General features: G+C 40.9%; 1 protein-coding gene across 7 annotated transcripts in view; it reads right to left on the bottom strand.

Moving 5' to 3' along the window:
• The window catches only part of pcdh1 (protocadherin 1), a 125,395-nt gene that overhangs the window by 30,287 nt on the left and 72,011 nt on the right, over positions 1 to 23,097 (bottom strand). For 6 of the 7 annotated variants that reach the window (XM_012958418.2, XM_012958411.3, XM_018091906.2 and 3 more), the window contains one exon: positions 8,130 to 8,349. In XM_012958418.2, coding sequence (XP_012813872.1) covers positions 8,130 to 8,349 — 220 coding nt within the window. 7 annotated transcript variants of the gene reach the window in all.

The following is a 23,097-nucleotide window of genomic DNA, read 5'->3' as shown; positions in this document are numbered from 1 at the left end:
CATCCGCTTACAGCTAAGCCAAGGCATCCATATCTGCTGTTCTAGGGAGCCATGCACTCGTAACCAAGTTTGGACATTTACATTGAGAGATTAGAATCTGTAACAGCACACAGTGTGATTAAGGCACAAACACAAAAGCCAGGCTGAAAGGGAGACTTCTACACAGTCACACTGGACAGGGATTCTACAGAGAGACACTGTGGTACAACATGGCAACAGCGGCCCAGAAGAATGGCACAGGCAGACCTGTAGACAGTGACAGAGAGGAGAGAGACGTGGCGTTGAGAGCAAACTTGGCTCAAGGCTCTCGAGTGCATAATACCCAGGAAGGGGGAGATAAAATCGTTAAGCTGAAAAGAGTCGGGCACGGGGCCAGATCGGAGAGGAATCTCCTGCAAACAATGTAGAATGGGAGTTCGTATCTTCCTGAAAATACGGTTCCTTGATCGAATGATCAAAAAAAAAAAAAAAAAACAATGAGCCAGAGAAAAAGAGAAATAAGAGAGCAAGCTTGGAGTTCACCTACACAGCTTTATGCCTCAACCACTGCGCAGATCAATACCAAACAAAGGACTTGTGCTTCCAAAAGAGACTATTGCTAAATGTGTCTTCATCTTCCCTCTTGACACATTCTGTCTGTGGCCATCTACAGCCAAATGCAAGAATAGAACAGGAGTAAGGCCAATGGAGCATTGAGCCAATCACTGTGCAGTAATAGCCAAATACAATTGGTAGGGGCACTCAGCGGACCAAAACTCTTATCCTTATGAACTACAGGGCCATCAGATTTATTCACATTGGCCTCATTTTCACACGTAAAGGTAGTCAATTAGAATAAATGGGAAGACTGCCACTAGAAGGTCCCACTGAATAATCACACGGTGATCGTATTGGCCCATAGATACCACCCATGGACTACATATCTACAGATCTAGCAACCCCCTATGTAATCGTATAGTTGGCCTAATGGCTAAACATTTACATCAGCCCAATGTGGCCCACTGCTTGTGTGGCTACATCAGTCAAGGAATCACTCCTGTAAAAATAAATGGCTCTCTCCATTGCCTACAATTCAAACAGCATAGCTACTAATAAAAGCAGGAATACATTATAATATACCTTTTAATAGTGTCGATATAATGCAGCTGAAGGAGAGAATCTATAATTAGCTTGAGTAAGAACTGTGATTGACACATCACCTATCGCCTTAACTCATACAAATTAGATAGATTTTTGGACGTTGTTAAAATCAGCTTTGGGGGAAAAAAATACATATTCTCTTATCATGTAGCTACAAATGACTCACTTACGGACATGTACCATTAGGAGGAAATTGGGAGTGCTGCATCTCAGCCTGATCTGAGGGGATTAAGTTGCTTTCTAGTTATACAGCATAGCAACCTTTCTATTGAACTGGGAACACAATGAACTTTCAGATGGGATTAATTTGCAGTCTAAAATACAGCTCTAGCGAAAGGGGACGCACAGTGTGTGGTAGTAGTTAACACAGTACTAGTTCAAATGGTTCCCACTTCAGAGGCTAGCCATCTAAAAAAGCCTTCTTTCCCTCAAAACCAAGGCATCTCTCTCTCGCTCGTGTTCGTGTCTCCATCTTTCTCTTGAAGTCGCAGCACATCTTTCTTGCCTCACCCACACTTGTGCTCTCTCTCTGGACAGAGCTTTAAATCCTCCTCTAATTGGTTTGATGTTCTGGCTAACAGGCTGGTATCTACGGCCAGGAACAGATGGATTAGCAAGTGACAGATCAGGAGGGGGGTGGTGGTGGGAAGCAGAGGCTGGTATATGTGTAAGGTGGCGAGGTAAGGGTGTTAACCAGCTTTGAGCGGATTCTCTGCCTGTCATAAGCTGAGCGATCTGCTCCAGGCTCTCGGTTTCACACCCACAGGCCTTTACACTCACCACCAGCTGCCCTGAAGGGGAACCGGCAAGGGAGCTGCTATGTGGGTTCTGGTGTACAAGGGTGGGATGGCGCCTGGCACCTGGTAACATTTGCGCAGCAAACACTGCATATCATTCGAAGAAAGTGGGAAGGAAGAGGTGGCACGAGGGGGAACGTATCTGATAACACCGGTGTGATTCAATTAGCAGCATTTAACGGGAAGTGATTAGACTGGATGCAGGCAGGGTAATGCATTAACAGCCAGGGAGGGTGTGCGCACACGGCGACTAACAAGGGATAACCACACATATTGCAGATCCAGCAACCGAAAATGGAATTATACCCCCAAGGGCTAGAAGCTTCTAATTGAATAAGCTCATCGCAGATAGACAGAGCGGCCCGGATACATCCGGCCAGGGATGAGGATATTCAGGACATAACCCAGGAAGAGCGGTGGGGGGGGAGAGAGAATAGTCTCTTGCTGTTTGGATCAACCTAATGATCTCATTATTTTATATCATTAAAATACTTTTTTTTAAACAATATTAGAAGTAGGGGGTTGTCTGGAGTATGGACAATCCTATTTTGGAAACATAGAGATTTGTGATTTCACTAAAATGAAGGGGGGGAAAAAAGCTATATGCACTGAATTCTGAGCATCATAAGTACAGTCTGATCCTTTCAGACAAATGAAACTCCATTTTTAAAATAAGGATTCAGTCCGGCTTATGTCCTAACTCATGAACAATAGCCTTTGTATAAGACCGGATAAGTGACCAAATCCTAGACCAATAACCTGTGCCGCCATCATGGTGCATTAGCAAAACAGGACACAGACGGTTTAAGGCTTTTTGTCACCTGAGCAATTTCCATCTCAGAGGGGTGGTGATAAAAACGTTACCCCTAGTCTTCTTCAATGGAAATAGCCTGGACCTGAGGGTGCACTTGCAGGTTAGGCTATTGCTCTTTGAAAGCACAGACTACTATATTTTCTTGTGAGAGCAGCCATATGTGCAGGCGATTGCTATTGAAATGCGGTAGGATTCCAAGTGGTTTGTTGCCCATTTGCTTACTTGGGAGACAGAACTCCATCAACCATTGTGCATTAATAAAGCACATATGATAGGGGCAAGCTAGCTCTAGTAACCATAACAATAGATCAAGCAGCATAAACTAGTGTGTGGTCTGGGTTAAAATGTTATTAATATGATGGGTTACTAGACCTAGTGCAAGCTAATTGCTTGTTATTATAAACCCACCCCCCAAGTCCCCAAAGCCCCACAATAAAAACTAAATGTTTTTATGTGCAATGATACCCATATAATCCTCCTCTCCCCAATGTATTAAGGTGGCAGAGATACTGCCTTGAATAAAGCCATAAAAAAATGTCCAGACTACTCAGGAGAGCAAGACTAGCAAAGCTTAAGCTTTTAAAGCATAACTGGAATGGTTTAAGCACTTGGGGTCTTTTAGTTTAAAGTAAGGAAAGGGCTGACTCAAACAAGAGAACCGAAACACTACTGAACCTTCATCTCTTGCCCCCACCCCAGCAGTCTCAGGGTCTGTTTGCTCTACAGTTACACTCCTACTCCTTTACCTAGTAGTATGTGTGTGTGACTGGGATGTACCAAGTGGCTCGCCACTAAAGCAAACTACATGGGCCAGTAAAGAAAAAATATAATCAAAACATGGCCACTATGACCACTTCTTCTGTATAAATGCAAATATGACATTGTGCATACAATAAGCTATCGCCCTGTGGACTGTGATAATAAAAAGAAAACAGAATATAAACTCTTCAGTTCCCATTTACTCTTCATTCAAGTGTTGACATAAAAGCCATGGGTTGCTTGCTGGAGGAACCAACTGCTCCCTCTGACTGGCACTGACTGCTTTACAGAAATCCCTATTATCAAGCAAGTATCTCTGATACACACTTATGGCCTTTAGATGGCCCACTTATCTGAAGTGCCAAGACAAGTGGAATTTTAATGAACTGCCATAATTTTAATAGGGCAAAGCAGGACAAACTGTGTGTATGGTCGATCTTATATCTCGCATGGGGAAATTAAAACTGTTCACGTCTCACTAATAAAACGTGTCAACATCTAAAAATTCATATTTTTGCCCATTACCAAAAAGCCTATTAAATGTAATCTGCACGCTCTCATAATGAGGAATAAACCACAACCTGTTCATGACTTTTACAACATCTTGGATTTGGGAGAGCACATTAATTCACATAATTATGACCATTTCCTCTTGTGAACCTGATCTGGAAGGTAATGCTCTTCCCCTGGGCTAATAGGAGTCATGCCTAAGGATTCCTTATCTCAACCCTCCAATTTATTATGAAGGGATGCTGAAATCCATCTTCCGACCCCATGACTCATATCATAGAGCCTGCTTCCATATTACCCTTAGCAAAATAAGTATAATTATGAAAATGGATCCATGTTGCCCAAGTTTAAAGGAATATCATCTATGCCTGTTTCATGTCTGCTACATGTTAGATGAAACCCCCTAGTACACTCCAGTAAATCTGATAGGGGTCACTCTTTCAAACATTATGCATAGTGAAGCTAATTTACCAATAAAGCTGCTGAATAGTACCAGCACAGTTACCAAAATGCCAATGGCCATAACTGCACATGTTGCCACACCACCCACATGAGGTGTAGGTAAAAAATAAGAAAGGGCTAGGTTGGACCCAACAAGGCCTCAAGCCCACTGGGTAGGCCATCAAACCCTGTATATGCCCAGATTAAGAGCAATACTCTCAAGACAGACTTGAATCACCTACAGAGGAAATGTTACATGTGCAATATGCCTTTAATTAAATACATTGGACTGCTGGCTCCAATATCTATATAGGGCCTCTATACAAACCCATAATGTTTTTCTCCTTAGGCTATAGGTTTCCTCAGAGCTAAGGCATGTTGTTAGCCGAACAACAGACAGACTAATCTCTAATAAGCAACAAAAATGATACCCAAGCATCTAGGCAGATCTAACAACCCTTCTCTGTTTCACCTCCGACCTCTAGAGTAATGTATGGGGAATCATTTAACAAACATGTCCTTTTAGGCTTCAATTCTCCCTCTTGATCTTTGTTTTTAATACATGTACACGCTCCCTTGAGCTTTCATATGCTACATTACACAGCATGCACGCTAATCCCGAATAAGGAAGAGCATCATTGCTGGACACTCTCAAACAGCCATTATGACAGATGCGATTGGGGGGGGGGGGGGGGATGAGAATAAGCATTAGTTAATTTCTGTCTGCTAGGCACAAATTTAAAGGGCATGTTTGCAGAGATAGCACATTTTGGAGAGTCTGAGGGTCCCTGTCCACATGATTCTCAGAGACACTAAAACCGAAGTCCACATGGCAAATTCAATTTTATCAAAAATATTAAAATTATATATTGTACAGAAAGGAGATGTGACTGATTTGGTATGCACCAATAAATGCAAAACTGGACGTAAATTGAACTACATTAGCTTCCATCATACTAATACCATTTAAAATACTATTTATAATTGACATCAACCATTCAGTTATCACATGGACGCAGTAGTTGAGAACTGTGAGCCATTTTATACAGTAGCGGCCTTTACAGCTGCCTTTTCTGCAAGTTATACCAGAGATCAGACTTACTAGTTCTTATCTGTCATGAACATGGGTAAAGTAAGGGCATCGAACAATGTCTTGGCTGATCCCTTTTTTCTATTTATATTAGAGGAAACACTTCTGCACTTCTCTACCCTTAGCCAAATCCTCCAGCAAAAGTGTGGCTTCTAATGTAACATGGTCTCTGTGGAAATGTCACAGTCAATGGTTAAGGAACTACAAAGTCAATGGTAAAGAAACTACAAACTCCTTAGCTAATAAAAAGAGGGGTTAAGTCTGAATCAGCTGGAGACGTATAGGCACAGGCACCACAGATATCTGTACTTTAGGAAGGTGAATCCAAGAGTCAGGTCTAGGTATTAGAAGATGGCTGTTTCTTACTGCTCCAAGGCCAACAAAATAACAAATTACTTTCAGTAATGGCCAAATGTGAAAGATTATAGAGGAAAAAAGATGCAAAAGTTTATTCGAGGAAAGATACTCTTTGCATGGGGCTTTTGGGTGTTTCATTATAAACAGGAGTGGGCGCTACCATGTTTCTTAACTCAACAGCAGCATTCTACATAGACATCAATACAAACACCCTCTATAAGAGGAACAGGCAGCAAGATATTGTAAGACACCCAGTTACATGCTATAGCAGTATTGGGGAGCTCAACTCTCTGTTAACTTACCCAAACGGGTATCAGGTGCAAATACTGGAAGAACCTCACCTTGCATGGGGGTCAATATCCAACAGCAAAAAAATCAGTAGCACACTGAAGTTGCAAGCCGTGTAAAAAAGTTTTTATTTGCCCAAGTACATACAAAAAACAAGAGCAACGTTTTCGGGCCCCTCTGGACCCTTACTCAAGCTTAAGAAATGTTGCTCTTGTTTTTTTGTATGTTTTTTTGCAAATAAAAACTTTTTTAAATGGCTTGCAACTTCAGCGTGCTACTGGATTTTTTGCACCCAGTTACATGCTGGTAGAAGACGTCACTATACATTCATAAGTAAATACCGTTTGAGATACTTCTGCCATGAAAAACAAAGCTCCACTTATGCAGCTCTATCCACTTTAGGGCAGTCAATGATGGGGCACTGCAACCCAATATTTAGTATGTTTAGTACGAAAAAGGGGGCTCGCAATTTTGCAGCTCTGCAGGACCCGGTATGAATGTCAGTGTGGAAAGAATGTTTATATGGCCTTGGATACCTCTGGAACTACAGCAAAAAAAAAAGGTGGGGGCAACCCACAAAGCCTTAAACCCACAGCCATTGAAAACTACCTTTTGTTAGTCAGGCCTGGACCAGCAATCAGTAGGTTCAGAGGGGCTGCTATAAGATGCCATAGACAGTCACTATTTATTGGGCTTGCGGGGGGTTGTTTGGGCCTCTGTGTACTTTAAATGTCAGGGCCCATTTTGAATCCAGTCCAGACATGCTGCTAGTGTTTCTTTATATCATCTTTTCACAAACCACAACTACAGTTCTAATGTAAAAAGCATAAAGAAAATATATGAAGTTCTGCATTTAAATATCATCAGCTAAAGCTCATTATTGTCACTCATATTGATTCAGAATCATTAATGTAACTCGCTCTGTAATACTGCTGCATTTCTCAGGGACACAATGCTGGAATCATTTTCTGATTATCAGCATCCTTTCAGCCTCACAAGCTTCACTCTAATACTTTGTAAAGGTAGCCGTATGGAGATCATAAATCGTAACCATAGATTGTTTAAGTATTTATTTCCATGACATGGTGATTGATTAGCGCACAGTCACAGAGATCTAACTGATCACAATACACATATATACTCCCTTCTCATTAGCTTGAAGGTAAATGCCTTGGTAAGCATAAAGGCTAAGATTTAATGGGTTTGTCTTGTAAAGGCCCCCACAATTAAGGTATATGCTTATGTCTGAAACAATAAGTGTTATTTCTTGGTCCATTTGAACCTGTAAATTCAAAAATTCTCCGCTATGCAATCGCTGGCAAAATATTCTAGTTTTACCATAGGTCATTTTGATGCTTACAGTACATTTATGTCCAAATGTTGTCTGTGACCCCTCCATCTTTAATAGTAGGGGGCAGTAGGTATTGCATGAAATTCCAGATGTAAATTCCAATGAAATTGCCAATTCTGCAACAACTTATCCATTACTCTTCGTAAAAGTCCCTTTTTTTGGGTAAAAATGCAACGTGTACTTAGGGCAGTTGCATTTTATGTGCTGTATCCTAGCAGGCATACATTTGCCAACACGACCATCCATGTGATAGAAAAGATGACAAAAATGTAGCAGAAAAGAGTCACTGTGATTTGCTAGGTAGGTCCCATAACGCAATATAACGGTACCATGCAAACAAGGTTATCTTGAGCTACCTTATTCTAACTATACCTAAGAATACAGCACTGGTAACTATGCAGGATAGCCTAACATGGAACTTAGTAATAACTATGGCTGCACCTGTGAGTAAATAGTAATTATAGATGTCCATGTTAATTTATAAGCAATGGAGGCCTAGTTTAGTGTTAGTTTATTGGGCAAAGAAGAGATCCGGTGAAAGGTGAGTGCCAAGGCAGATCTCTGCACATTACCATCTCTTACCAGTTTCAGGATGCTCCATCTCACCAATGCTACCATCAGGGGTGGTACGCTCGTAATGGTCCTCTGGTAGTGCTAATGGCCCTATTCTTGGCCCGGATGAGGACTTGCTGCTAGGGGTCTCAGACTCCTCCAGCCCACTGTCATAGTAACTGTGCTGAGATGGGTCTTGAATATCAGGTGCCTGATTGGACGTTGAGAACGTCACTCGGCGATGAGGTAACTAGAAGAAAAACAGATAAGAATAAGCATTTTTAAAATTGAAATTGCATGAACTATTGTTTTCCAGTTTCTCCAAAGCAAATCTAAGGGGAAAAACACCAAGTATGAGGTTAAATCTTCTGCGTTATTGATCATTTAGTGCTTTGCAATGAGGAAAAAACACCCTCTACCCCATAAATCTATACCGTTTATATAGAGAATACGGGCTTGCAGCAGGTCCTTCTCCATGAAAGACTTGCCTACCTTTTAGGGTATAAAACTCACACTTTGAAAAAATGTAAAAGAAATGTTCACCAGGGCATTTATGAATTTTGGTGGCCCATTTTTCTAGGGCAGTAACAGTTTTCCAACACAGAGAGTATCTTTTGTAGAAATACAAAATGCGCATTCACATCTGAGCCCAGGCCACTCACACATTACTTAGAAAATTCTTAAATAAATGCTAAATCCAAGCACTGGGTATTGTTCTTAGAAGGAAGTAATACTTATATTAAGTAACAGATGTTTATGGATATTTACAGATGCCGGCTATCAGGAAAACACTGATGCATTCTTCAGTTGGCTGCCTGATGTCTGTAGATGAAAGCTTTTAGGACCCAAGTGAATCTGTAAGCTTGTATCTATAAACATCAGTTATCCAATAAAGGTCATCATCCAGGCCCAAACAATTGTTAGGAGGGGCTGGGGGCATACTGCTGCTTTCTGTATCTTCAGAACCGAAAAAAAAGAAAATCTTGTACGCACAATAAATTGTACAGCCAGCGCTGGAAAGGCACCAGTGATAAACACAAAAATACTAAGGGCCACAGGCACTTTTCTTTTCTCGTTCCCTATGAATTTCTAGCTTCTATAGCATTATGTCTCTTTTATATGAATGATGCAACGCACCTCGGGACATATCTAACAAATAGTAAATAGAAAATTCTGTGTGATAGATGTACTGGTATTTGCTATATTAGTAATGGTATAAGATGGGGGCAAAGAGGCAGCATTGGAGTCAGAGATTATCGCTGCTATAAGGGCTGTTGGGGCAACGGGCTGGTATAGAATCCTAAAACATAAGCTGTAACATGTCCAGAAATTCTTTGGGGAGCATTAGTTCTCCTTGAAAAGCATATTCCATAGCGCTTTTAGTCTGCATGTCCATTATAGAGCTCACAGGCAAGCTGCATTGGTTTTGCTTCCCATAGCTGTCTGGGTTCAATACAAATCAAGTCCCTGGCCATCATGTGACAGTTTGTATTTATTCCATCCTATAGGATCAATATCTATTTTCTTTTCAATTTGTCATCCTTGTGACAAAAACAAAACAAAGGGTAAAAAATAGGGCACGTACAGACTCATCTGTAATGCACCGAGTAGCGTGCCGGCACTATATAACAATAACAGTGAAACCGCAATTTTACATCCCCTGATTTTAAGTTTTCCTACATTTTCCCCTGTTGGTTTTTGATGGGGACTACACTAATAAAAATCCATGACGATGGGAAACCATAAAACTTTGGTGGGTGGCAATTTTTGGTGGCATGCTTCAGTGGCTAATCCTACACCGCAGTCCAGGTCTTAATCTTGCCATTATCACACCATGTTCTGAAAAGTTTCAGAGGTCTCTTGCGGCTTTTGGGACCAAGTCCATAGACAGTAAAATAAAACCAGCATTGAACTTGGGAGTCCAGGGGCCCACCAGGGCTGCCACCTCAGGGGCACCCCCAGTTGCTCATGCATATGGCCATCCCAACTCCAGCCCCCCTCCCACTGCACGCACTGTATCTGCTTCATTCCGAATTGGGGATGGCAGTGCCCAGAGGTACTGACAGGGAGCGGGCCTAGTTTCGCGGGGCCACAAGAGCTGGGACCCACCAGTTCAAACCTAAAATCTACTGTTTTTACTATATAGTCCTGGACCACTGTCAAGAAAACTGAACCCTTTAAAAACATGGCGCTATGCCGCTGGCAGGACTATAACTCAGGCCAAAGCATTTTTCAAGGGAGCACTGGCCCTTGGGTATAGGATTAGCAATAACAGTCACTGTTGGATGCCTAACAAACTGGAATCAACTTCCCCACACCCTGCCAGTGCTTTACACTTATGCTTAATATATAACATATTTTAGTACATTAAGACATGGTTCTTAAAAGAAATACCCTTTATCCAAAAAAAACTCAGCTTTCCAGATAACAGATTGCATTCTAGCTAATTTCTTTTAAAGGGCAAGTGCTTATATATGTTTTTGTGGAGTACAGATTTCTAATGATTTAGAGAGTTTAATTTAATTATGGTAGGTAAGCACTTAATGGTGTGTATCAGAAAATCATTGATAGGTATCTAGTATTTATATAAACTTTTGTTGTGATTTTGGTTAGCATTATAAATCTTCTACAAAGGTGAATCATTGCAGGGCCCGCACATAACAGCATATAAATATCCTTGGAACCGAGTTCCTTCAGTGTAGGGGACATTTTATATGTTAATTAGCAGGGCATAAAAACAAATCAAGCGAAAAACAAAGCAGTTATGCAAACTAGTAGGGTCTGAAACAAAATAACTACAGGCAACTTCTTCTAATTATTTAAAAATAAATATTCTTTGAGCCTGCTTTTTAACCAGTTATAAACAGGGGGCAAAAACCATCCCCTTTCTTAGAAAGCAGGCTATAAAATTGCATTTGTTTTACCTTAAATACAATGTAAAGCTATGGCAGTTGTCCAAAGAATTGATTTTCTTTGCATGTATGCATTTTGGTCAGGTCATATTGATTGCCTTGATAAAGATATAATCCACAAACTGGAGTCTTGTGACGGTCCGGTTGGGCAGACCCATGCCCATCCTGTACCAGCTGACCCCCAGCCCTGAACCCGCCCTCAAGAGAAAGAAATTGCTTCATCATCAGGGTGGGTGAGAGGGATAATAAGCCAGTTTACCCGGATATCCAGACAGGGTACCTGCACACCACGCCACCTGGTTGGTGAATTAAGGATTTCCTACCCAAAACCCGATGGCTTTGTTGGTATTCCATGAGTAACAGACCTGCTTCAGGTCTCGGTGTTCATAAAGAGGGAACATTTATGCTAAATTACTAATGGTTTGTACACTTCTTGAATTAAAACAAAAAATAAAGGCATAGACCATATTTGACATACATCAACAATCCGGTGCACCACAACGTTGAATAACTAAATCTAAAGGTCCCCATACATGAGCAGATCCGCTCAGAGTGGATCTTCACCCGATATCCCAACCTACAGGTGGGCGATATCGGGGAGCGTTTAGGTAAAAAAAATAATAATTCGATCGTTTGACCCTGGGGTCAAACGATCGGATTATGTGGGCAGCAATGGGGCAGTCAGTTTGGGGACAGCATCAATGAGCCGATGCGGTCCCCGATCCGACTGAATTTTCTAACCTGCCCGATCGATATCTGGCCAATTTTAGGACAGATATCGGTCGGGCAGGCCCCTCGTTTCTGCCCCTATACGGGCCGATAAGCTGCCGAATCGGTCCAAGGGACTAATATCGGCAGCTACTATCGGCCCGTGTAAACACTACCCAATAATGAAGGTCAAGAGGACTCACCACATTTAACCAGAGTAAATATGCAACTGATATAATACAATATAAACCATAGATCATTCTGGCATTGCCACCTTGAAACTGTAATCTGTTTGAATTGTAATCTTTAAAACCATTTAAGAACAGTTCTATTTGGTGGTTGCATGGAGACAGAACTGGAAAGTCATGTCAGAAGACTTTATTGGAAAAAGCAAAAATGCATTATTTCTCCCAGAAAGAATGGATTCAAAAGAATAAAAGAAAGTGGTTTCTATGAGCTGTGTTTCTTCAGACTGGCACAAAAGAGAGTCCGCTCTGTGCGCACAAGCTAAAGAAAGGAAACAGACATGAAACAAGATGATCAATAAGAGGAAGAGATCAAGGGTGGAAGAGACACGGGGAAGGTCTGCAATAGAAGATCAGCTAAAATTCACACACAAACACACATGATGTGACTATAAAATACCCATAAAAGTGCAGCCTATCACATTCCTGCAAAGAGCCACCATGGGCATCAAATACTAAGCTAAACTAAAATAACGTTTAAATTAACTTTTAGTATGATGTAGAGAGTGAATTTGTGAGGAAGTGTGCAATTGGTCTTAATTAATTATTATTTGCATTTTTTGTGTTATTTCACTTTTTTGCTCAGCAGCTCTCCAATTTGGAATTTCAGCAGATATCTGGTTGCTAGGGTCCAATTTTACCTAGCAACCAGGCAGGAATAAAAAATAACAACATTGTAGCAATAGGTTTTTTTGGCTGCTCGAGTCAGTGACTCTGGAAAACTGTAAAGAGTCAGAAGAGAAAGGCAAATACAGGTATAGGATCCATTTTCCGGAAACCTGTTATCCAGAAAGCTCCGAATTACGGAAAGCCTGTCTCCCATAGACTCCATTTTAATCAAATAATTCAGATTTCTAAAATGGATTTCCTTTTTCTCTGTACTAATAAAACAGAAGCTTGTAATTGATCCCAACTAAGATATAATTAATCCTTATTGGATGCAAAACAATCTTATCGGGTTTAATTAATGTTTTATTTATTTTTTATGAAAAATTAAGATATGGAGATCCAAATTATGGAAAGACCCCTTATCAGGAATACCCTTGGTCCTGAGCATTCTGGATAATGAGTCCTATACCTGCAAAAAAAAAAAATCAATTAAAAAGGTGCTAAGAATAGGCCATTCTATAACATACTAAAAGTTAACTTGAAACTGAACCACCCGTTTAAATTGATTTTATGGAAAGGTGTTTATGGGCCTTATTTCATAAATAGCGCAGCAATCTTCCCTGCGCATTTTGCACTCGTTTTCTACCTGCATAGATGAATTCATTATCTTATTAACTGGGGGTGTAGGTTTAGCCCATTCTTTTAATTATGAAGTCAGTTCTTGAGATAAGGATAGCCTCTAGCATTTGTGTAAGCAGTAGTTATAATCTCTCATTTTAACACATGATATTGCCTCTGACATACCTTCAAATAACAGGAAGGCCAAATGGCAAAAAGGTATTTCTAGTGGGAAAACAGTTAAAGAAACATTGTTGTAGTTGCGGGATTAAGAGAAGGGAAATTACTTTCTCCAGGTCAACAATCCCATATAACGGGTCAGTCATTTGCTGAACTTTTGGACCCCTTTTTATACCTCGTTCACAAATTCTCAGACATGGCAAATAAGGGTTTCCAGTGACTGCTCTCCTAGCGTTGGGTGCAGCCAACTAATGTGAAGCAAGTGCGACGCACAAAGATGAACAAGAGCGTGGAAATAGAATGCGGCAGTTGTGCTTTCAATGTTTTACAAGCAAAGATATAGTTTTAACTAGTCAGGGAATGGTAGCTATTAAAGGGAAACTAAAGCCCCAAATCCCCTATTTTAACCTTCAGGTTTCTCAGCTGGCTTTTTCTATTGGCATTTATATCTATATATGTAAGGAAAACCAGGTGAGTCACAAAAAATAAATATCAGAGCACAGGCTGGTAGCCTAGAGCAACAATATACACACTGGCTGGCCTTTGGATACTGGGTGCCACAGGGTTATGATCCAGCACACAAACCAGTCAGATGTTTGCTTTCATTATTGTATTTGACCAATAAAGGCTAACTGACAATTATTCCATCAGGGTAAACTTGAAAGCTGGGTTTCATCTCCATGGAACCCAGCTTGTTTCTAGACCAGAGAAAACCCCATCACATCTTCCTTTTCATCTCCTATGTATGTAGGTGGGACTGTATAGTCACGTCTTCCTAGTTCTTCATTCTATGAGTTTTTGAAGGCCTTAAGGGCCTTTGGTATCTCAGACTCTAATACAAGAAGCATCTTGCAAAGTAACAAAGCTCTTAGAAGCATTGCACAAACCGGAACATTATTTTTATGTTGATGTTATTATTTCTTTGCCCATATTTTCTGCCAGATGTCCTGGGCTTCCCATTTCCATCTATTTGATCTTTAGATGTGTTTATAATCAAAGCTCCTACTGGGAACGACTTTGCACAAAGCCATCAGTGACACTTTATACCCCTTGAGCAAAAAAAATAAATAAATAAGTGTCTCCATTTCCACTGAATTAGCCAATACATCAGTAATGTTAAATGTTTAAAGGTTCCATATAGATCATAGGTTCTCTCCAGGAGAGGTTAGTAATTATATAAGCAAATACTGAAAACTAAAATCCATTTTTTTTGCTCTTTCAAAATGTTACATTATATAATTACATACATAGATTTAGCACTGGCGCAAATTCATGAACTGTTACAAGTAATCAGACTGCGGCAAAGTTTGCAGCTATAAAAGTAAAGAGTGCAAGGAGTACTGAGCTTTGTTGCTTACAGAATTAATATCAGTCTATAATTATTTCATTTCAGCTTGGCAGTGGAGAAGCTGGATGACTTCAAATTGGCTACAAACACAGCCTATTGCCGGGGCTGCTGTCCAGCACTCCCATTTGAAGCCTTATTGCATCGATATACATCATGTCACTGCTCTTAACCATGATCACATTATCTTAAATTTGGAGTAGATGCGGCAATAAAGTACTTCTGCAGCCCTTAAAATACCAGCACTTGATGTTTTTAAATGTAATTACTTTGCTGAATTCCCAGAATGCCCAGGAGGGAATAAATTTCACCAGGAAATTTTACATACACTGCCCAACCCTATACCAACCATAAAGGATTTAATGATTACTATGTAGATATACAGTGTATATTAGAGATGCTGGTTCTCTGTCCCACCTACCCAATGACATTCCCTAGTGAGAAGCAAACTTCATGAAGACATAGTGGGACTTTATTCCCACTAAACTACTGATATCGACCAAAAGAAATAGTTATTTGCAATGGGATAGTTCTTGTTGCCCATGTATATAACAGAAGATTATTTCCTAGGTCCCAGTGACGTCAACTTTACAGGATTCAACTGAAATGATGAAGTTAGAGAAAGAGATCTAGGAAGGTCTTATATAGTACTGTTGGCCTCAACTCATGGAATGTTACTTCTGGCGTTCTGCTCATGAAAGCAAAGAACTCTTGGGACATGAAACAGGGAACCATTCTCTCCATTCTCCAAGCTCTACACCATACAACAAGGAGTTACATTTTTAGGGTCTCAAAGCAAACTCCTATTGGCCTAAAGTCGTTATGCGTTGCTATCCCTCAACTTATAGAACAGGAAAACGTCACACAGCCGCCAGAATTGGGAACAGTGAAAAAAAATTCATTAAACTTATACAATCAAAAAATCCCTAAGAAGCTGAATTTAAGCTTAACCTTTCGGTCATTTCCCGTTTCTTTAAGTCCCAGCACAGATGTCAATGTAAAAGATGAAAACAACGGATAAGAAAAAGGAGAGGTCTGCACGGATAAACACAACGGGAAAAGAATTTTAATATTTAAGACACTGGGATGTGAAATCAGACTCTGATTTAGACAAGGAGTTCAAATCTAATGTCCAAGGGTTCCCACACCTTGTGTCTCAATCCTTTCTCCTTGTAAATTGTAAGCTCTTTTGGGCAGGGCCCTCTTCACCTCTTGTATTGGTTATTGATTGCTTTATATGTTACTCTGTATGTCCAATGTATGAAACCCACTTATTGTACTGCGCTGCGGAATATGTTGGCGCTTTATAAATAAATGTTAATAATAAAATAACAATGGGGGGATGAGGAAGCCATTGCTATGATGTAGTGCCCCTTGCATAAAGATATAAATTAAAAAACAGAACACTTAATGGATAATGCTTTAACATGGACAACATATGCATAAATCCATCAACTCATACCAATCCTTACTTTAAAAGCCCCAAAAAGTTAATTGCCAAAGGCTTGCCTATTTTACCGCCTGTGAGTACTATAATGTTATGTCCAATGCGTATACAACTATATCACTGCCTAATGCAGGCTCTGAAAGGGGACAATTGAACATAGGGGTTCACCTTATTGAACTAGGAGTAACACTTGTTACACTTGGCCCTATGGGGTATTTCAATCCCCTATTACTTAAGGCTTTGGGGTACCAAGGGCTTCTTTTCCTATGTATTGGCCACTGCTAAACTAGAGGTATAAAAGTATCACTGGGGTTAATTAATGAATCTTGAGTAATGAGAGCACTAAAATGCTAACAAAAGTCTTTTATAGTGTGGTCCCACGCAGGCATTGGGAAAGCACCCTTTATTCCGCATATCATGCACTTGACTTGCCAGAAAATTCACATGCGACCTGACTGAATGTACATCAGATTTTATGCAAGAAATCCCAGGGGGTTTGATGCAATTTGGATGAAAAAGGCAAAGTCAGGGTAATTTGCTAGAAAAAAAAAAAAAAAAAAGATTTATGGGATCAAGTAAGTGGAACTACACTTTTAATCCACTGACTGCCACAGGGCACAGCATAACCAGCTTGGGAGGGGGAATGTGGGCTACTAATCAACACTTCAGTGTATTATTTTTATTGCACATTTTCCTGCATGGACAAGCAACATCAATCCCAAAAGGGAACACAATGGTCAGTCACAATCACAGCGCATGGGAGTTTTTACAACCCACCCTACCCGACACTAATGCAAACTGCAACTCTTTGGATCCTGACCAAACAGAGATGTTGAGCATTGTAGTAAAATAAAGTGACCTCTTAGTTAGCATGTGAAGAGGTTAAAGTGACTGCTGTGGGAAAAAGCTATTTGTGCTGTCATACTGAAGAATATTTATTATGTTCAAAATTGTAGCCTGCATTTTTGCCGTGACTACACTGTGGCTATTTTCAGCTTGTATCACGCCCAATGATTATCATGCTCCCGCAACCTCCGTCACCCAAAATTCCAGAAAGTGAGAGAACTGTTATAGAATTTGGCTTTATTTGTATTGGTTATTTTAGAAAGGGCAATATAATACAAGACTGCAGTGCTAAATTGGTTACATGCTACTCTACCCTATAAGGGTTACATTTGCTAACCCAACATGTGTGTGCAACCACCACCTTCAATTATGAACCACAGAAAGAAGGTGCCACTTGGACCAAAAATATCTACCATAATGTAGCTCCATTATTTTGTGTCTACTTTATTTTTCCTTGCATTCTCCACCAAAAGCTGCTTCTTCCTCCAGTAGTCCCTAGTCCTATGGCATTTATTTTCTTTACAAAACAATGGCATGATTTACTATATGATGCACCCTGATTGGGTCAGGAATAAAAAAAAATGTAAAAGTAAAGAATATGAAGTTAGCAGTTCCCAAACATACACGGGTTAGTTACCTCCTGAGTAAAGGACTGTGTTTAAATGTATTCAGTCTGGAGCACTCCAAATACTTAAAAGGCTTGGAGTTCTCTTTATAAACTGCTTTTAAAACAAGGTCCAGTGGCCATTGTTCAAGTTAATTCATCTTTCTGTAGAGCATCTCCAATTCTGATGCACTGAGACAATCTCTGCAGAGACCACTGACATGCGTTTAATGGAACCTTCTGACCCAGAATAGAATTTGTCTTTCTTATGTAAACGGCGTTATTTTCAGTCTAGGAATCCGGTCCTTCTGTGATCGAGGCTGGGGTGTGTAATGAAAAGGAAAAACACTGAAAGATAGGGTGTGCCAGGAAAGGAGGGACAGGGCTCTAAACCGTCATTACAGCTTTCATTCTGCCACCTGTAAACGCCAGTTAAATCGCAAGAGGTTTATTTGTCTTACATAGAGGGTTGCAGAACAGTTATCATTCACACACACACACTTTTGCCTTATGGAACTCGTAGACTACAGTTAAGATATTTGGGAAATGGGAAGAGGACAATCCATTTCTAGTGATAGGTTTCTGCTGTTAGTTCCCCTAGTTGCACAGGCCAATTCCTGGGAAGCAAGAGGTTCTCAAAACAATAATTACCACCAAATGTTCTCTCATGCACCAATACAGCGACTTTCCCAGAGTCCTGGGAAGCCAGCTGTGCTGTTGTACGTGTCCAGGCAATCTCTGATGTACAATACATTTTGAAATCAGGCCAAGAAAAACTTTGGCTGATTGGCTGGAATTGTGGTGTTTGCTGATCAAGGACCTTTTTGGAGGAAATGGACATTTTGATCAATGTCATACTTTTAGGCAGAGCTGTCCATGGCCCTTTAGACTTTCCATGTGGACTATGCTCCTAATTTTGAGTTTATGCTCTTATTATGTGGCCTTTGGATGTGTGGTACATTAGATCACTGGCTCACTAAATATAACAAGCGACATTTAGGTTGGGAACCAGTACTATTGAGTTCAAAACCCCTTGTGCTGTGATAAAAAAAGTCCATGTCTATTTATTGGCTCCATAATTGGATCTATTGGTTTCAGTCTGGCACAACCCTCTTCTGGATACATACAATTCTTGAGAGTATAGGCACATACCCCAACCATTAAGCAATAACAACAGATAACATCAATCTAGATGACATGCCCCTTTAAACACTGGAAAGACACCAAAATGATTGTTACAAATTATCGTGTAGAATTAACTCCGTACCAAAAACAAGAAAAACCTCATATTTACCCACACAGCAACATATAAATGTTCTACCTGCCATTACTGGGAATTCAGCAGCGACGTGGGACCGACATTGTCAGCATTCTCAGAAATTATCATTACAGGGGTTATTTTAAGATTGATTTTTCTCCAAGGCACAGTAGCTTTGAGCGGTGGAAGTGTACATGACATGTATGCAATGTGTATGCCTGGAAACATAAATAAACAAGCCCCTTTTTGATACACTGCCGCAGACTGTCAGGCGAAGACCATTCGTGTGTGACCTGTAGATTTCAGATAATCATTCCTCCACCAACATCCCCTGAGGTCTGAGTGGCAAGTTCATCGGGGGGATATTCTCCCCCTATTGTCTAGGCATGAAAGGTGTCACACGGGTCAATTAATAATGAATTTAATTCGCAGAGATCCTGAAGGGAATGAGAAGGGGTAGAGATGATGGGGTGTAGCGACACGCTGTAGGCAAGAGCGTTTCAGATAAAGCATTATTAATGAGCAGCAGGGAAAGCCAGCGGGATGCTAGTTCGTTTAAGCCATGGAATCCTCTATCAGCAGAATAGAACATCACAAATCAGTGACAGGGCCTGACCCAGATTGCTGTGTGACCGTATCTCCGCAACAGTCTCATGAACTTGGGAGCACCGGTCACCAAAGGCCACACCCGTGACAAATTTAAAGTTATTCCAATGTAAATTGACTAGCCACTTGCTGGTTCACAGGCGGGAGAAACCGCATCCTTAATGCTGTTGCGGAACTAAAAGTCCTGGCATCCCAATGCAAAATCACAGGACTAAAGTCAACCTTAGGCTGAACACAAAAGACCAGAATACTATTGCTCCATCAAGGCTGTTCCATCTACTCAAAGATCCAATGTTCAATAGTTTTTATGCTAAAATATAGCAACCATTATAACAGGTTTCATTTTTAATTTAGCCATGGTAAATCATAGCAAAGGTGCAATCTGGTCTCCGCAGACTGTGCTGCCAAACTTTCTGTGCCAGATTCCATTGAGTTTTGCTTGCATTGTGCCAACATATTCTGCAATATCAGTCCCTGCCCCCCAGGAATGTGGGAAGAAACCCTTGCAAGCAAAGGGAGAACATAAAAACTACTTCCAGACAGTGCGAAATGTTAAGGCAATGGATGCCATATGAGCAGAAGATCTTTTCAAATAACGCCAGCAATGACATAGTAGTTCCAATAATGAGACAAGAGATACCGTTATGACATTAACGCCATTCAGACACAGGGAAAGCAAACCCTGTGGATGCAGAGGTGCCCAGTAAGGCCCCAAACAATATATCTTTGTAGAATAGATCGACTTAACAATGTTTTGGAGCCCTAAATTGAATTTGCTGTGGGGCCCAGTAACATCTAGTTGTGCCGCTGAGGCCACTGCCTGTGAGCCCGGGATAGCGAAGCCAGTCGATACCTGAAAGGGTTAAGCAGTGAGCCATGTTTCCAGCGAGACATCTTTAACTGTCCCCTTGGGTGCAGCTGGAAGTACGATATAAATCCAGTGTATTGTTTCTGAAACACTGTGCTTCATGTTAAAAAATTACGAGCAAATATATCAAGTTGCAATTACCCGGCCATTCTGATAAAACTAATGTGAAATGTAATTGCAAATGATACATTTCTGCAGCATTTAAAATGGCTTCATTTTACAGTTTTAATGGACTTAACTGCTATTCGGCTGGAAACTTAATGCTGCGGAGCGGAGGTGTCAAATTCCCTTTACTATATAGGGCACATTTAAAGGGATATTTATGAAAGCAGAAGACAATATATGCTCTGTATGGGTTTCTTTCTAAGGAACTTCCCATGGCTGAGGGATGTGTTATATAAAGGTTATCGCTTGGTAAAGCTGAGTGATCATCCCGCCATTTTCCCCTGATGATATCTCAACAGGTTTTATTTTCTCTTTAAAATATAAAGACTGGAAGCCCCAGACCAAGACAATGCAAAGTGTGCCAATTCATTATAAGAAGCCATCATTAGGCAGGCAAGAACCAGGAATGAGTTCTGTCAGGGGTCCAGTCCCAGTAGGGCCCCAGACAGATCCATATTTCCTCATGGGGCACCTTTGCAGTCCCCAAAAGACGCGCGGTTTACCTTGTAACAGGCAAATATTTGGCCTGATCGCTGGTGTCATAGAATGTAATGACAAGCGTATGCTCTGGTTTGTGTATTTAAAGGGCCGGTATGTTTATTTTAGGGAGACTCATTCTAATTATTTAACCATGCCAAGGCCCATAATATGAATAATTATGCACTAAATCTCAACTAAAATCAATGACCCCTATACTGAAAGAGCAGATTCCTTTATAATGCCAACTTTCCTTGCATCTGTGCATATGGAGTATAATGCATTAAACATTCCCTGTCTGCTTACCCCCTTCCCACTGTGAGAGAAAAGGCACCTGTGTGATCCTAGCCTTACTAAGTAGATAATCCCAAATGAAATCAGTAGTTCAGAACTTATATATTTACTTATAATGGATAGAAAGCGGTGGTATGTGACCATAATTGTAAGTCCCCCGCCCATTTATTTCAGCAGTTTCAGGGGGCTTTTCAGGGGGCTCCCAGACTACAGGCAACTGCCCAAGGGAGAGTCGGCTGCTGAGTTCCCATGCATTAGAGCCGACACTTCGCCATACTGTGGCCATAGGGAACCCCCGCAGGGGAGGTTTAGCAATGTCTCACTACATTACCATTTAGGGCAGGGAAATCCCCCCCGTATAGGGCCCCATGTTAAACCATACCTTCCCTCAAAACAGGATGTCTTAAATAACAGAAAATTACACAGCTGTGGGAAAAATTAAGTGGAATTACACAAACTTGGGAGAGGACAATTTCCCCTTAACTTGTTGTAACAAATTCCTGTGGGGTCCTGCTATATACGGTTACAGCCTTCTGAGAGCGGCATAATAACACAGCACAAAGTAAAAACGGCCTCAGGCTCCTTTAAAAAATAATAATTATGTATAAAAGTGCAGAGTCATTGGAATACCTTTATATATTAAAGACCAAATCATTTGCAAACATGACGCCTTTGCATTTGGTCACTCAGAGCTCACTGCCATCCTAATTCCAACAAGAGTGTTAAAATGTAGCCATTCACAAGTATCAGCCCTAAATATCGACCTTAAAATAAAAAAAAGCACAGCAGTGCCAATTAACATGGCAGCTCCACCTAAAATACAAACTGGTATGTAAACACATACTATGTGCCTATTCTTTTCTGTTGACTGGGCAAAATCACAAGCTCCTGTCTAGGAAACCATCAGTTTTAGGCTGCAACAATTCCCAGCAGTCTCTAGCTTTATATGTTAGAGGTGCTGGGAGTTAAACATGAGCAACAACTGAAAGACCACAAATGGTGACATAAAACATACCTGCTGCCATTATGCTTTACCAACTGAAAGACCACAAATGGTGACATAAAACATACCTGCTGCCATTATGCTTTACTCTACTAACCAACAACTCCTGCTCTGCACAGCACCAGGCCAGCCCCCCCTATTTAGACCTAATGACAGCATCTGATTGGTTGCTATGGGTTACTAGACCTGGTTCAAACATTGCAACTTTCATTTCTGGGAGAGATTCCACACTGGCAGGAGATTAATAGCACCTTACTATACCTTTGGCCCCATGTTGGGTTTTGCCTTTCTATTTAAGTGCCAGGTAATGGGGACAGCCCCTCCTTATACATGATGACTGATATATAAGGCTGTATAGATTATCCTTGCCATGTAACAGCTAAAATCCTTGTTAAATTCTGCAGGACAATGGGCAATAGGAGACCTTTCCAGACAAGGCCCCTTCTATTCTCAGAGCCAGCATACATTCCAGAGCCTGGTCCTCTGTACCTCAGCAAACAGATCAATGTCAGCCTACACAGTAGCACTAAGTGCATCTGGGCTGTTTGTGGACGTACTGCTGATACACGGCTTGCAAGGAAACATTCAGTGCTAGTGTGAGCTCGGCACATTATCCCTAATTCCTAAGCTTGCAGGCACATAGAGCTGGGGAGGGAAGCAGGCAACACGCAAAGCCATTATGTGAATTTCAGCTTTTATTAGTTCATACGTATACAAAACAGCATCCCCCCTAATTTGGTGTAGGAAATATGGAGGCGTGATAGAGGAGCACTGCTGGCAAGCCTGCTATTCATGAAAAATAGGCACTGCGGC

The sequence above is a fragment of the Xenopus tropicalis genome, chromosome 3 (genome assembly GCF_000004195.4).
Source record: "Xenopus tropicalis strain Nigerian chromosome 3, UCB_Xtro_10.0, whole genome shotgun sequence".
NCBI classification, from domain to species: domain Eukaryota; kingdom Metazoa; phylum Chordata; class Amphibia; order Anura; family Pipidae; genus Xenopus; species Xenopus tropicalis.
Note: the sequence above shows the minus strand (reverse complement) of the source record. Positions and strands in the feature narration are given on the sequence as shown.